The sequence below is a fragment of the Colius striatus genome, chromosome 2, assembly GCF_028858725.1.
Source record: "Colius striatus isolate bColStr4 chromosome 2, bColStr4.1.hap1, whole genome shotgun sequence".
Taxonomy (NCBI): domain Eukaryota; kingdom Metazoa; phylum Chordata; class Aves; order Coliiformes; family Coliidae; genus Colius; species Colius striatus.
Window position 1 is genome coordinate 20,515,034 of NC_084760.1, and position 16,345 is coordinate 20,531,378.

General features: G+C 41.7%; 1 protein-coding gene across 1 annotated transcript in view; it reads left to right on the forward strand.

The window, feature by feature from the left end:
• Positions 1-16,345, forward strand: part of KHDRBS2 (KH RNA binding domain containing, signal transduction associated 2) — a 358,378-nt gene that overhangs the window by 233,894 nt on the left and 108,139 nt on the right. Inside the window, exons 5-6 of the mRNA XM_061990173.1 lie at positions 11,028-11,155; positions 14,630-14,825. Coding sequence (XP_061846157.1) covers positions 11,028-11,155; positions 14,630-14,825 — 324 coding nt within the window. The remainder of the gene's footprint in view (positions 1-11,027; positions 11,156-14,629; positions 14,826-16,345) is intronic.

Consider the following 16,345-nt stretch of genomic DNA (forward strand, 5'->3'; position numbering starts at 1 on the left):
GTCCATCCCCCCTGCAGAAGCAGGTTCACCAAGATCAGATCGCATAGGAACATGTCCAGGCGGGTCTTGAAGACCTCCATGGAAGGAGACTCCACAACCCCTCTGGGCAGCCTGTGCCACTGATCCCTCACCCTCACAGTGAAAGAGTTTTTTCTTATGTTTAAATGGAACTTCTTGTGTTCCAGTTTCATCCCATTACCCCTTGTCCTGTTGCTAGCTACTATAGAAAAGAGGGATGTCCCAACCTCCTGACAACCACCCTTTAGATATTTATAGATGTTAATAAGATCTCCCCTTAATCTCCTCTTCTCCAGACTAATAGACTTCTCCCTTACTAATAGAATTATTAAATCAGGTTTTTACACACTTGAGATTATTCTTTTTGCTTATTTTTGAGATCACTGTTTATTGCATTTTTCCAATAGCACAATTTCGACTTTTCTTATTTGATAATTTTGTCTTTTTCCTTTCAATATTTTTTTGTTTATTTATTTCTATATTTGTACTCTTTCTCACCTGAATTTCGGCATAAACTACAGAAAGTTGAATCTGAACTGGTTTAATATTTTTAAGTATTGTGACAGTACAGACAACGACCTTGAGATTCAGTAGCAGCATCTTTTCACTGTCTTTTCCTCATGCTTATTGAATTTTGTGTGGAGAGGAAGACTCATTGCATACCTGCTTGTTCTCCTGTGATTGTCCTCTGTGTCATTACATTGGATATCCATAAATCTCTCAGTACTGAAACTAATTTAGATTACAGCAGTTTGAACCAAGCAAATTTAAAATATCTTTGATTCCAGCAGTGAAAATTGCACTTGTATTTTTATGGTGCTATTACAGACCATCTTCCCAGCATGGTTTTGGTATTTTTTTTTCCTTAGTATGCAAAAAAGTGTTTGCTCTGGGGAGGATGTGCTATGCTGTTTAGTTTGGGTTAGTCAGATTTCTGTGTAGAAGGAGTGCAAAAGAAATACAGATACTGTGTTTTCTGCCTCAACCCTCTGCCTAGGGAGAATGCCAAGTTCTGATGGTGGCCTGAGGTTCTGGAAGGAGTTTCCATAGCTGCTGCTACAAATGGCAAAGGAAGCGAAGTCTTCACCCTTTTTCTTGCAGTCAGTCTAGCTTTGCCCTAGTCTGTGTCAACAGGTTTTTCTATGCCAAGCAGCTGTGCCAGGCAGCGATGCTGATGGTGCTGGTCCTGGTGCAGTGCCATCAGGGGAGGCAATAATGCTGCTCTGGTCAGACTATCTGAGCCTAGAAAGACCTACCTAGGCATGGGTTATAGCTAAATTGGATAGTCAACGAGAGGTTCGGGGTTTCTGAAGGGATCCACGTGCTGGATGTAGACAGAACCCACATTAGGCTGGAGAAGTCCTTAGTCTGGAAAAATGGTGGAGCAACACACAGGCCATGCTGCCATCACCGCAGCTCTTCTGTCAAGACAGTGCTGCTGTGATGAATCACCCCTCTGCCAGATCCCTGTTCCCAGGATGTTAGAGCTGAGTCTGTGGTGACTGAATTTAAGATATTCTCTAAATCCTGACTTAGAATCAGGCCACAGTTATTAAGAAATTTCAGCATATGGTATTAGCATTAGTAAGAATATTTCTGTTCTGCGATGGACTTAATGCTTGCCAAGACAGTCCTTACTCCAAGGACAGCTGGTGTTATCTTAACACTATATTGTAATAAGTTAAAAAATACCATGTTGCTTTAAAAGCTGATTCCCGTGTCATGTAGCAAGTTCAGTCCTAATGTTCTATATTTGATCAGCTTGTACAGATTTATCCCCAAATGGGGTTTTTAAAAGTTCTAAAATGATTCAGAGCCATCAAAGAAAGGGCACTAAACAAACCCATAGAAAAAAAGATATTTTCTTGCCCAGACTTCTCATGCTTCGTTGCTCTTTCCAGCCTTCTCAGGTTGAGCCACATCTTTTGTTTACTGTGCCACATGGGACCGAGAGAGCGTAGCTGTAGCCCAGCTGGATGAGACAGGCACAGTAAACGAGAGTAAATGTGTCTGAATCTTGCTGGCTGCTGTTGCCATCCCTGTTTTCCTTGACAAGGGGGCTGCAAACCTGCAGCAGTGGGTTAGCAGGAGGCGATATGGGTCCCACCTGGCATAGTTAGAGAAAAAAAATGATGTGTAGATATGATATATAGCTTGATAATCGTGTTGGCTTTAATATAGACTGTAGTAGAGAGTTATGCCAGCCTGAAGAGCAATTAGTGATCTCACTGGTAGCGGGGCTCTGACAAACAGCCGGGGAAGACCAGTGGCAGTCCTGCTCCTCTCCCTGCCTTCTTTGAAGCAATTGGATTTTTTCCGGGGGAAGATGAGCCATATCACATCCCTCCCTTCCTAGGAGCGAGTGTGAACATCCAGTGTGAATCCATAATGATTTCTTTAGCAGTAGGTGGCAACACCACCCTTCCAGCAATGGGCTATATGCCCTCTGTACATATTACCAATTCCATTATGTGTCCCCTTCCAGTGACAGCTGTAAATAAGCACAAGTCTCTGGCAGCCAGAATTCACTCAAAATTAAATTCAGGGATAGGGAGCTGCCAGCTAACTGACTTCTGTAGCGTCATAGCTGTCATTTGAATGAGTTACAGACCACAGTATCCATTCATTTGAGGGCCTCTGAGCAAAAACGGTAGAACAAATTGGGGCAAATGTCTGAAATTTAATACAGGTTTCTGCAAGTTTTTCAAACACCCTGCACCCATCTTCAGCGTGGTTATTTTGTATGGTTAACAGCATTTCCATGTAAAATAGAATAATCTTCTGTTGGAAGCTCTCTTCAGAAGGAAAAAGACCACCACATTTTAATTGATTATACAGCTAGATGAGACTTATTTTGCTCTGTTCTAGCAAGGATTAAAATATCTGGGTCAAAGTTTCATAGCAGTTGCCTATGCACAATTTACACTCTGGGATTGGCAGCTTCTCTTCAGATGCCGAGGAGCAAGACATCCCCCCTCCTTTCCACACTGCTTGTAAAGTGCGGTGCCCCATGCTGATGGTGCCAGGCAGATTTAATTGTGCATGCTCAAAGAGAAAAATGACATCCACGCTTGGGTTAGTGCTCTCTGTGGCAAGCTGACAAATCCCCCAGCTGTCAACTAACCTCAAAGACAAGCGTACGTGGCTACAGCTTATGTCTGCTTGCATTCTGCCCATAGGCATTTATAAGCTGAAACTCATATTGGCTGCAACACATTCAGACTGCTGCTGAGAGAAATGTACGGTCTATTTTATGAGTTACAATCTCTAAGGGTGACCCACACAATTAAGGTTTACTTTTGTGACAGAATATAGGCAGGTAGAGAACAGCAATTTTTTGCATATGTGGCAAGTGAATTAGCATGATGTTTTTATGGCTATGGATCTGGCTAAGTTGATGATTGCTTAGGGGAAATAGTTTCTTCCTTGGGATCAGATGGATTATATTTATGTTTTTTATGTGTTTATTGGGGTTACAGGCTGCCAGAGAACTGCATGCACACAAAATGGCCATACATAAGTGCCAATATATATGGGCAAATGCAAAGAGGCATGTGTTGCTAATGCAAAATTGGAGTCACAGAGGAGGACTTCTGGCAGAAGCTTTGTCACTTGTGGTGCACTGCAGGCTGTCCATCTAAACCTATCATTACCTGGCACCTATGCTCCAGTGAAATAAGCAGACCAATCTGCGAATGGGCAAAAAGCCATCTTCACAGATGGCTTTAACTGTAAGTAACCAGGAAACTATGCATATACATTAAGCATGGATTCAGGGAGCATGGGTCTAATCTAGGAACATCAAAACAACTGTCAGTTCTGAGCTGCTCCGTAATACTGTTGAGAACATATGCCATACCTATCAGACACCCACGTAGGGTGAGCTAGAGCCAGCTCCCACAGTTCTGATGAACTCTTGGAATTGCTTTGTTGTGCATGATCTCAGCTACAGATTAATCTCATGTTTTGCAATGAACTTTTGATTTATATTAGAGAGACAAAGAATGAAGTTTGAGGATGCAGTTGCATCCACCTAATTTGCATGCACAGTTGAGGCACTCACCCAAATTTTAGGTGATGGAGAGAGCAATCCAACCTACCTGACACAAGTGTCTAAGTAGACAGTAACAGAGAGAGGCTTTTGATATGTTCAGGGAAATGTCCATTGTGTTTATATTTTGAATGCATTTGAGTCCTGGAACAGACTCTTAGAATATAAGGAAATAACAGGAAATGCCAAATATTTCCATTGACTCAGGATTTAGGCCACCAAGCTCTTCTGGTAGAGCCTGTGCTATTTTTCTTTTTTTGTAACAACCTGATACTAAAGCACTCAGGTAGAAATTGTGGGAATTCCTGGGTTCTTAGCCTCATTGGTGTAATAAACTGCAGATCCTGACCCCATGAGTCCAGATAAGTGGTTCTCACCATGCTTTGAAGCTGAATCATAGCACAACTTACTGTTGTGAGGCCACAGACAACACAAAGAGGCAGCGACTCCAGGAATTCCTCACCACCGGTTATTTTCACAGGCTTAGTACTTAATACTCACATACACCAGGGAGCATGTAGACAATATCTCTTTTAAGTGTCCAAAATTAGTATGCATCTAAAAACAAACACACAAACAAAAAGGAAAATATTTACATCACCTAGCTCCCCCTAAAATTCCCTGAGTCTTCTGTGTCCTTTGAACTGGCTCTGGGTTTTCTGAAGCAGGTACTCAATCGAAATTGTAGGCAAATGGGAATCTAAGCTGCCTGAAAACAGACCCAAGGCAACAACAGCAGAATTTAGGGGAGGTACAATCAAAACTGTAGGTAAATGGAAATTTAAGCAGACTGAAAATAGCCTCAAGGCAGCAACAGCAGGATTTATGGGAGGTACTCTAGCTTCAGTGAATCCATGCAAATATGTGGAGCCCTGATGCTGGGAGCTGGGCAGGATGCTGAAGTGCTGTGGGAATTCAAATCACAGAATCTCAGGGGCTGGAAGGGACCTTGAAAGATCATCTAGTCCAACCCCCCTACCAGAGCAGGCCACCTAGAGGTCACACAGGAACTCATCCAGGTGGGGTTCGAATGTCCCCAGAGAAGGAGACTCCACAACCCATCTGGGCAGCCTGTTCCAGTGCTCCCTCACCCTCACAGTGAAGCAATTTGTATTTCTTTGGAACCTCTTGTCTTCCAGCTTCTACCCATTGCCCCTTGCCCTATCATTGGCCATCACTGAGAACAGTCTGTCTCCATCCTCAAGACACCTGCTCTTTACATATTTGCAGACGTTAATGAGATCACCCCTCAGTCTCCTCCAAGCTGAAGAGCCCCAGCTCCCTCAGCCTTTCATCAGAAGGGAGATGCTCTACTCCCTGTGTCTTCTTTGTGGCCCTGCACTGAACTCTCTCCAGCAGCTCCCTGTCCTTGAACTGAGGGACCCAGAACTGGACACAATATTCCACATACAGTCTCACGAGGGCAGAGTAGAGGGGGAGGAGAACTTTTCTCAACCTACTACCCACAGCCCTTCTAATACACCCCAGGATCTTCTCTTTCCTTTCTGTTACCTGAGTGCAGGAAGAGAGCACCTCAGGATAGGGGGTGTGTGTATCTATGGATGAAGTGCACTCTCCTGGCAACAGGCAACTTCAGAGAATATTATGTGCCTGAGAAAGTTTCCTAGTTCAGGCAGTGCAGACTCATATTTCCAGGACTGTGGGACCCCTGCATAGTCCAACTGTAAATTTGAGTTATCAATGCCTGAGAACTTTTCAGAAGCACTTTAAGATTAGTTACAGAGAAAAATAACCACAAGAAAAGTATTTATTTTGTGACTACTTTTTCACTCACTTAAAATCAAGGAATTTGATGATTTAAATACGAGATGTTGCTACTTACTTATTTGTCTGGAGAATTAAGATATCTGTCTGTCCTAGTAGTAGTAGCATTATGTAGAGGATAGTCTGCTCTTCCATAATACATGACTATCTTAACTGTAGAAGGAATGTATATATGTATATAATGTGTCATATGTATAAGGGACCAAGTAAGCCCTATTAATACTTCAAAATTGTCAATGTGAAGAATTGTGATTATCCATAACTCCACATTTTTAAGGTAGTTTGCATTTAACCTAAATTACTCTCCCCTTAACTGTGGAGTTAAAATGAAATTTAGCTGTTGCAGATAAGAGTAATGATATTTATTAATAGTGCAAATCATTAATACATATAAAATAAATGTGCAAAGCACATCAGCACAAGAGAGCTTAGTGCTTAAGAGATTGATTTATCCTTGTCTTCCAGGAGCCTTTGTTATGCTAATGATAGCTATGTATTCTTGAAATCCGTTTCCACTGTCTATGCCTTACCCTTTGATTTCTTTATTAACTCTCTTCCCTTGTCACTACATGTTCTTGTTAATTCAGATCAGGTTTTGCAGCTTGCGTCATGCCTTGCTATTTTTTACCAAAACAGTTTATTGAGTTCTCCAGCAGCTGTCATGCTTCCCCTCTCTGCCACAGCTGCCAGAAGGGGCCCCAGATGAGCTGCCACCAGTCGGATTCTGATACTGATGTGTTTCCTTGGTTCCTAGAGCAGTCAAGGCAACAGACCTAATTAATCATTCCCAGCCCTCATTAATAAATATAATTTTGGTAACCTGGGGTATATGAGTTCATGTACTCTAGAATACTGAATATTTTGTATAAATATGTAATGTGGCTTTTAGGCACTTACATAAACAGTACTATTTATGGTGTCCCTGGGTGCTACTGACTTCTCTAAGGTTGTAAGTCCTTGGTATTTCTAAATTCTGGATGCGTGTTGAGGGAAACAGCCGAGAGCGTGGGTGGTTAGCTCACCTGCAGTGGTTGTCTGCAAACATTGACCACTGTGATGTGAGTAGATGGCACACTCAGTATTATCAGTAAATGGAAAAGCTGTTTCTGGGTAATAATGTCTTTAAGGTTATAAACAAGAGCAAAACATGTAGGTTAATGTCACTTATCAGCTGTAAGGATAGCTGTAAGACGATTAGAAAGCTATAAAAAAAGCCAAGAAGTACAGAACATTTCTCATGAGTTTATTTTTTATAGGAGTAGGGTGGGGTTTTTTTCTGAAATATAATATACTGCTCCAATATGTAGCTACTTCATTGTATTTTCTTCAGTACAGGTATGTCTTGCAACATCTTGTACTCTCTTGGGACAAAATATATATGAAACATCATCAGCAATAATTTTGTGCTAGGCTTAGAACTCAGCTACAGTTCACCAGCAGGATACTCTAGCTAGACTCATGTAGCAGTTACAAAATATTGATTGAATATTATGTTTCTGTTTAATAAAAGAGTTGAAGTGAGCACTTACGTTGAAAATTTCAGATTTCGGGTTTAGAAATTATGATTTTTATTATGCTTTTTAAAAAGCACATAAGAGAAATGCTCTACATAGAACTGTAATTTTTAATTGAAGCCTTTATCTTTCAGAATATTCATCCCAGCTTCTTAATTACAGTCCTCCTGGCACTTTTTTGTTTCTACCTTGCCATTTCAAAATACAGCGTACATATTGCTTAACTGGACATACAGTAAATAACATGTAGAAAATCGAAAAGCGTTGCATATCAGAATGGTGCAGACTGGCAGATCTTGCTGTAGATTATAAATTTAATTTTTATTTTGTTTTGTCAATAGTACAATTTTAAATGATACATATGTCTGAGGAAAGAATAGCAGCTTTGAAGCAATTTCAAGTAGAATTAGTTTATACAGCATTGTACCAAAGGAGCAACATTAAAGCACTAACACTGTTCCGATTTCTGTCTCTTCCAGGTCCTTTCTTTTTTTTTTTTTACTTTTCCCCTGTCCTGGTTTAGGCCCATCCAGGGAGAAAAGATCATGATTAGACTCAAGTACCACAGACTTGAGAATTCCTAAAGGGCAGGGAGGCTTTGGTTGCTGCTTATGGTCCCGGACAAGCCCCAAAACACAGCAAACAGAAAACAACACAAGAGTGGTACAATGGTGAAGAGTACAACCAGCCCTTTAAGACCACCTTCCTCTACCCTCTTCCCGGGTTCAGAGCCCTGATCACGGTGTCTTTTTCTCCTCCCCCACTGAACAGCTCAGGGGGGCAGGAAATGGGGATTTCAGTCAGTCTGTTCCTGATAGCTTCTGTCCTTTGTCTCTCCTCAGGGCAGGTGGGCTTCTTGCCGGTCCCTCCCTGCTCCTCCATGGGGTCCCTCACACACCTGGCAGCCCTGCACAGGCTGCTCCAATGTGCGTTCATCCCAAAGGCTGCAGCTCCTCTCTGCCTCTCGTGTGGGGCTGCTCTGCAGCCTGCAGGCTCTCCAGCATGGCCTGGGCCATGGCCATCTCCTCATACAGTCTCTCGCCTGTCCAGGTGCGCTCACCCGGAGCTGCTGGTGGCTTTCAGTCCTGCCATGGCCGTGCATGGGTTGCAGGGGCACAGCTGTGTTCTCACCACGACTTGCAGAGGGGTCTCTGGTCTGGTGCACCTCCTTCCTTCCTCCTTCTCTGCCTATGGGGTCTGCATGGTCACCTCCATCTTGTACACCTCCTGCCAAGCACTTCAAATTCCCATCCTTAAATAGTGATCGCAGAGGCGCCAGATTGGCCTAGCCCGGCTGGAGGTGGATCTGAACCCAGGGGCCGGGGAAAAGTTTGAGAGCTCTTTACCGGGTCTGCACTGCAACCCCCTACCCCTGTTACCAAGCAAAAGCAGCTCCTCGCTAAACCACGACATGCTCCCACATCTTCTTTTTTTTTTTTTTTAATTTAATTGTATTATTAGTGCAGTTCAGTCTCAGCACTGATGTGGAATCTGAAGAGTAAATTAAATCAGCAAGTTTGAAGTCCTAATACTTGTAAAGCCAGCGTGAATAACAGATGTTATGCCAGGCACAGAAGATGGTACCTGTTCAACAACTGTTGTAAATTGAGACCTCATTGATTCCATCGGTGTATTTCCTTTGTGTTTTACAGAGCACAATGATTAAGGAAGATGTCTTTGACTTATTACTAGCAATATTAAAATGTGCAAAAAGATTTGGGGATTGATATGTACCCAAACCCATTATCTAGTTTATTAGCACATCAGAAATTTGTTTTTAATTATGATTCCGCTGCAAATATCATAGATTATATTATATGAATGGGGGGGTGGGTCTCAATTTCAGTTAGAGATTTTACTCTGGCTCCACTCCCTAGAAATTGTGACTGGGCCAATATTCTCTTAGAACATGGCAGGGTTGACATCAGATCTTTAGACAGATTTCCTGGACCTCCTCAGGAAATAGAAGGAATGAGCAATCTCACTGTTTATTTGGTCTTTAACTTAGCTAAAAAGAGGTGTCAAGTTGTAATGTGTCCTGGATAGTCACTCACCTGAGAAGCAGCAGGCACTGTAGCATTTTCAGACCCTTGTCTGGCAGTCAGTGGCAGTTGCCTGTGGAAGGATGGAAACACTGAAGGACTGAAATCCAATAATCCTTTCTGTTTTGAAACACTAATTAGCTGTCACACAGTTGTGCTGCCAGCGAGCCAGCTACTGTGGTGGATTCTTATTACTGTGATCAGCAGGCAAAGAGCTGAATACTAAAGGAAGGAAGCTAAAGAAAGAACTTCTGACTGAGACAAATGTTGCAAAATAAGTAAAAATTGTCTAATATTAAGTATTTTGTATCAGTAAGAAAAGGAAATTCATCCAATGTTCTGTTTACTGAGCTGGCAGAAATTTGCAGTGCTAGAAGCGATGCCCTGCAGTCTTGGAATAAGTCTATTTCATATCACTTAACAGTTTTATATAGTAAACATATCTTTCTTACTCAAGAGTCCTAAAGAGAGAGCTCCTTTCAGAAATTGTTTAGTGGGCATACAGAATAACTGAAGGCTGTGTTCAATGACTCAGACTGGCGTTGGATTAAATCAATCAAATTACCCCAGTGTAAATTTTGCATGCTAAGGTGCAATGTGAGGTGAAATTTGTGGTTTCAGTGTATAAAGGTAGACAAGGACATCTGCTACCAAAAAAAAAAAATCTGAAATGCATTGTTTCATCTAATTTCAAGCTGTTTCAGATTGATACTTTTTGTATGTGAAAGTCAGTTTGCATCTTGTATATGGAGATAAATTCTGGGTGTCTGCTTTGTGTTTATGCCCTCTGTGCCTCCTGGGTTTTATTTTGTGTGTATGTATTCTTAATTTCCACCATAACTACCCATATTAATTAATCTGTTTACATAGTAAAGGTAGTTGTCCACTCCCACTGTATGGTTTTCCAGCACACAAATGATAATACAGGGCAAATGTCTTGGTGGGCAGCAGGATGGCCATTACCTAGCAATGTACCCTCGTGGCGAAGAAGGCCAATGGCATCCTGGGGTGCATTAGAAGGGCTGTGGGCAGTAGGTCAAGAGAGGTTCTCCTCCCCCTCTACTCTACCCTCGTGAGACCACATCTAGAATATTGTGTCCAGTTCTGGGCCCCTCAGTTCAAGAAGGACAGGGAGCTGCTGGAGTAAGTTCAGCAGAAGGCCACAAAGATGATGGAATGGAGCATCTCCCTTCTAATGAAAGGCTGTGGGAGCTGGTGCTCTTCAGCTTAGAGGTTTGCAAATATGTAAAGGGCAAGTGTCAGGATCATGGAGCCAGGCTGTTCTCAGTGATGTCCAGTGATAGGACAATATAAAAGGTTCAAAGAAACACAAGAAGAAATTTCTTCACTGTAAGGGTGATGGAACACTGGCACAGGCTGCCCAGTTGGGTTGTTGAGTCTTCATCTCTGGAGACATTCAAAACCCACCTGGATGAGTTGCTGTGTGACCTACTTTAGGTGACCTGCTCTGGCAGGGGAGTTGGACTACACAATCCTTCAAGGTCTCTTCCAGCCCTTAAGATTCTGTGATTTAACCAAATACCGTCTGTGTAATTCCTTTTTTGAGTGGTCAGTCAAAATTCAAAGTTTCAGCAAGTTTTTCCTCTTGCATTTCAGGATTATAATGATGAAATTCGCCAGGAGCAGCTGAGAGAACTGTCATATTTGAATGGTTCTGAGGATTCAGCACGTGGTCGGGGTATTCGAGGAAGAGGGATCCGTGTGCCACCTGCAGCTCCTTCAAGGTGTGGTAACCTGAGCTATTATGCTTAGAAAGTGTAAACAATTGTAAAACAGGAATAGTTTTTTAAAAAATTACAGAAAATCACATGCACATCATTGTTAGTATATCAAAATGTTTTCCTTTCAATAGCTTATGTGGTCAATGTTGTGCCATGTTCTCTGACCTACAGTTCACAGGCCACGGTGATTTGTATACAAGTATCAAACAACAAATCAGAACAGATTATGAAGCCAGTAAAGGATATTTCTAGGAAAGAATATTGTTATGCCAGCAGATAATTGGTATGGTCAGCAGCAGAAAACCATTGGTCAATAAAATAGTAAAGTCAGAGACAGCTACATAGTCAGGATGGAACTGTGTTTGCCAGATTTTTTTTTAAATATTATAGATATCTCTATCATATATATGTATATTTCATTATATATTATTTTTGAATATCAGTTTTATATGAATTTGATTGGGATGTTCTAAAAACATTGATATATGAGTGTTTCCTGAATTCTTCAAAGTATTTCTTCATACAAAGGTAACAGATAGCTCTGCTTGCTCATAAGGCCAGTGTATAATCTTAATACACTCCTTCAGACTCATTTTCCACTGTGAAACTTTAAGAAATTTTTTGCCTCGGGCATCTAAGTTACCTGGCTAGAGTTCATTTCAGGATGGGTCCCAAGGAATCCATTTTTATTTTGGAGGAAATAGGATATGGAGGTACCTTAGTCTATGCTGACAGAAGAGTTGTTCTTTGATAACTGAACTAGCTGATACTGCCTATGACCTTTTCCGTTTTCCCCTCAAGGTGTCTGTTAGCAGTAGTATGAATCACATATATTGGGGTTTTTACACTTTGCATTCATAACCATCTCCACTCAAAGACATTCTGGTCTCAGAAACCAGTCTTCCTTAGTCCTGAGGTGTCTGAAGAGCTTGTCTTAATAATGATGTTCCCAACATCACTGCAAGAGACTGGCAGCTTTTGAATTAGGTTCAAAATCATTAGAGTACTGGCACCCACTTCCCAAAAAATATCTGACTGTTTGGATCAGTGGCACAGATATAAGATCTCGTATGCTTTCACTATTATCCAGTCAGAAGCATCAGAGAATACTACCAAAAAAAAGCAGCATTTTAAGCTAAATGCTTATACTAATAATTTATGCCAATGGCACAGTGAGATTTATGGTGATGCAGTTGATATGCTTGAATGGAGAGATACCATTCCAAGGAACCTTGACAGGATTGAGAATTGGACCCATGTGAACCTCATGAGGTTCAACAAAGCCAAGTGCAAGGTCCTAGTTCTGGGTAGTCACTATCAGACTGAGAGATGGAGGGATTGAGAACAGTCCTGCAGAGAAGGACTTGGGAGTATTGGTAGATAAAAAGCTAGACTTGAATCAACAATGTGCACTTGGAGACCCTAAGGGCCAACTGTATCCTGGGCTGCATAGCAAGAAGCACGACCAGCAGATCAGGGAAGGTGATTCTTCCCCTCTGCTCTGCTCACATGGGATCCCACCTGCAGTACCGCAGCCAGCTTTGGAGTCCTCAGCACAAGAAAGACATGGACCTGTGTCCTGGGTTTGGGTCCAGTGGAGGGCCACAAAAATGAACAGAGGGATGGAATATGCCTCCTATGAAGAAAGACTGACAGAATTGGAATTTTTCAGCCTGGAGAAGTATAGGCTTCAGGGACAACTCATTACAGCCTTTCCATACATAAGGGGGGGAAAGAAAGACTTTTTATCAAGACATGCAGTGCCAGGACTGGGTACAATGGTTCTAAACTGAAAGAGTATAGGTTTAGTTTGCACATAGATAAGAAATTGTTTTTAATGAGGGTAGTAAAATAGGATGGTAGAACAGATTTTCCCAAAGAAGGTATGGATACTCTGTCTTGGAAGTGTTCAAATTCAAGCTGAATAGGGCTTTGAGCAACCTGATCTAGTGAAAGATATCCCTGTCCAAGGCAAGGGGTTTGGACTAGAGGATCTCTGAAGGTCCCTTCCAACCCCAGCTGTTCTGTGATTCTAAAATTGGCTACTGAAAGTTGTAGTAAAGTAGTGAACATCACAATATAGCACTACGGATTTGGTTGTCTGAAATGAGCCACAGACCTTACCATTGTGGGAGTCCTCAGCTCCACTCACAGCTCTGGATCTGGGTTTCATGAGTGCTTGTACTCAGCACTTAAAATCTTCGGAAAAGGCAGCACACTCAGAGTCATACTGCTCTGCAACAAAATTCACAGATTGCTTCCATGCTATATCCCCCTTCTAATTTGTCATGTGGCATCATTACAAGAACCTCTTTTCAACAACTTCTTCTGACTTACAAATTAGTTCAGCAAGGTGAATATAGCAGAAATAAACAGGAGGATGCTAAACTGTGTCCAGTTCTGGACTCCTCAGCTCAAGAGGGACAGGGAACTTCTGGAGAGAGTCCAGTGCAGGGCCATCAAGATGATCAGGGGATTGGAGCATCTTTCTTAGGAGGAAAGGCTGAGGGAACTGGGGCTGTTTAGTCTGGAGAAGAGGAGATTGAGGGGTGATCGTATTAACATTTATAAATATCTAAAGGGTGGGTGTCAGGAGGTTGGGACACCCCTTTTTTCTATAGGAGGTAGCAACAGGACAAGAGTTAATGGGATGAAGCTGGAACACAAAAAGTTCCACTTAAACATAAGAAAAAACTATTTCACTGTGAGGGTGAGGGAGCCTTGTCACAGGCTGCCCAGAGGGATTGTGGAGTCTCCTTCCTTGGAGGTCTTCAAGACCCGCCTGGACATGTTCCTATGCGACCTGATCTAGGTGAACCGACTTCTGCAGGGGACTTGGACTAGATGATCCTTAAAAGGTCCCTTCCAACCCCTACCATTCTATGATTCTGTGATTCTATGATTCTAAACCTGTCTGTGCTTGCCTGTGTGCACTCTTCTCTCTGCACAGAGGGCGACAGCAGAATACTGTGGTACTCTTCCTTTAGAATATAGAGTATTTTTTACTCTCCTTTTATACTCTCGTTCTACTTCACCTTGCAAGTTTCTCCCATCTTGCGTCATATTATGCCAATTGATTTCTCCCACCTTCCAATAAACACGTGAACAAGAGTGCTGACTGCTCTTGTAGAATAGTTTGAGAGCAACGGAAAAAGTTCCTCACTCTCTTCTTTCTCGAGAACTGCTTTGGAGTAACTCTGCAATGCTGTGAATTGCAATGATCAAGAATTTCATTACTACAAGCAACAAGAGGATCAGGTGTAAAAGGCACTTCGTTGCTTAAAAATAATTACTTTTCTATAATATCAGCTGTGCCTGAGATGTTGCCTAAAAGTGCTTGACATTCCAGCTGCCAAAACCTCAGAGTTACAGGATACTTTATTTAGTGGTAAAAATGTAAGAGTATTAAAAGTGGGGTAGCAGTTGTCCTCCATCACTGTAGGCAGCAAAGTGATGATTCTTTTTTGCTCCTGCCAGGGGCCGTGGGGGTGCGATTCCTCCCCCACTGCCGGGACGAGGTGCTCAGGCGCCCAGAGGAGCACCGGTGACCCGCGGAGCCCTCCCCGTCGCACCCGTGGCGAGGGGTGTTCCCACCCCTCGAGCACGGGGTGCCCCGGCCGTCCCAGGCTACAGACCACCCCCACCACCTGCACACGAGGCCTATGACGAATATGTAAGTAACCGCACGCGTTTGTAACAAACATGAGCCAAGCTCTGTGGTGAGCAGCATCAACCTCGGAGTTGGAACACTCTGGGTCAATAGTTCCTCCGTCTCTACCACTTACCTTCTGCTGGTCAATTACAGACAGGGTGATGAAATGTGTCTGCAGACCTGTATTTTGGGTGTTGTAGGTTCATAGAATTGTTGACAGCTTAGTCTTGGATGTGAGGTCATTCTGGGTAGCTCTTTGTCACAAAAGAGCAATAAAATATTCTAAGAATTATTATAGAACTGAAAGTCACTTATTACTTTAGGCAATAGTAGACTGTATCCTTCCTGAAAAAAACAAGGCTCTCTTTGTTCTTCTGAATCCTTTTTATTGCATATAAATATGTATTTGATTTCAACATTGTTTTACAGATACATCGCAAATAGAAATTCAGGTAATTTTCATGAAAGCTGATACAGTGATACATATTTCTCAAGGAGCAATAGTAGCTGTCACCTTTTCGTATGAGGTGTTAAAAATAATTGTGCTGTAAACATTAAAGCTTTCAAGTTATCCTCATTAATGTTCCCTTCTGGAACTATCACCATAACAACAGATATCCAAACAGAAGAGAAAGTATCATCAAATATGACGTCTGTGACTTTTTCTAGCTGTAGCAAGTCCAAAGTTAAGATGAACACCCCATCCATTCCATGATCCCATCTCTAGGAGAAGTGTTGAGAATACACTGTACCTGAGATGTAGTTTTATTCAATTATTAGTCTTCCTAGAAAATAAGAAAGTAAATTGAAACAGAAATGAATTTTTGTTGGTAAAGCTTTGTTCTGTCATCTGTATTTGCAGAGATTAAATCATGACCACTTCCCAATCAGGGACGTGTATTCTGTTAATGCCAATAGCCGCAACTGAACAACAGCTGCAAAAAAGGAGAAGAAGCAAGCCACTCTCTGTTAATATTTACCTCAACATAGTTTCCATCTTTAAATGAGATAGAAGCTCTTCTAAAAAAGAAATTTACAAAGTATACCTGTCCTTGATAGACGGTATATTATCTGTTAGTATAAAAATGTGTGAGACCTTCCTTTCTGTGCAGGACTGCATTTTTTGTTCATTCATCAGTGACAAATTTAAAAACAGAACCCTCATAATGTAAGATTAGGTTTATAAATGGAATAATTCTTTTTTCTTTTTTATTTCCATCTTCAGTACTGAGAAATGCCCTAGGGTATTAAACAGTTTTTAGGGAAAATGTCTTAGATTTTTTCTGGATGGTAAATATATGGAAAACAGGAGAAGTTGTGGGATATGTATTGTCAAGGTTAGGAAAGCATTCAACCAGTTCCACGTTGTTTTAAAATGTCTACACTGCTGGAGCACAAAATATAAACACAGTTGAAAGAGTCATTTTAGTTTGTAATAAATTAATACAATAGAAACCAAACAAATGTATGTTTCTGTTTTGCCTGGTTAGACAGTAGCAAGAAGCTTTATAGGAAAAATTCAGATATTTTGCAGATCTTTC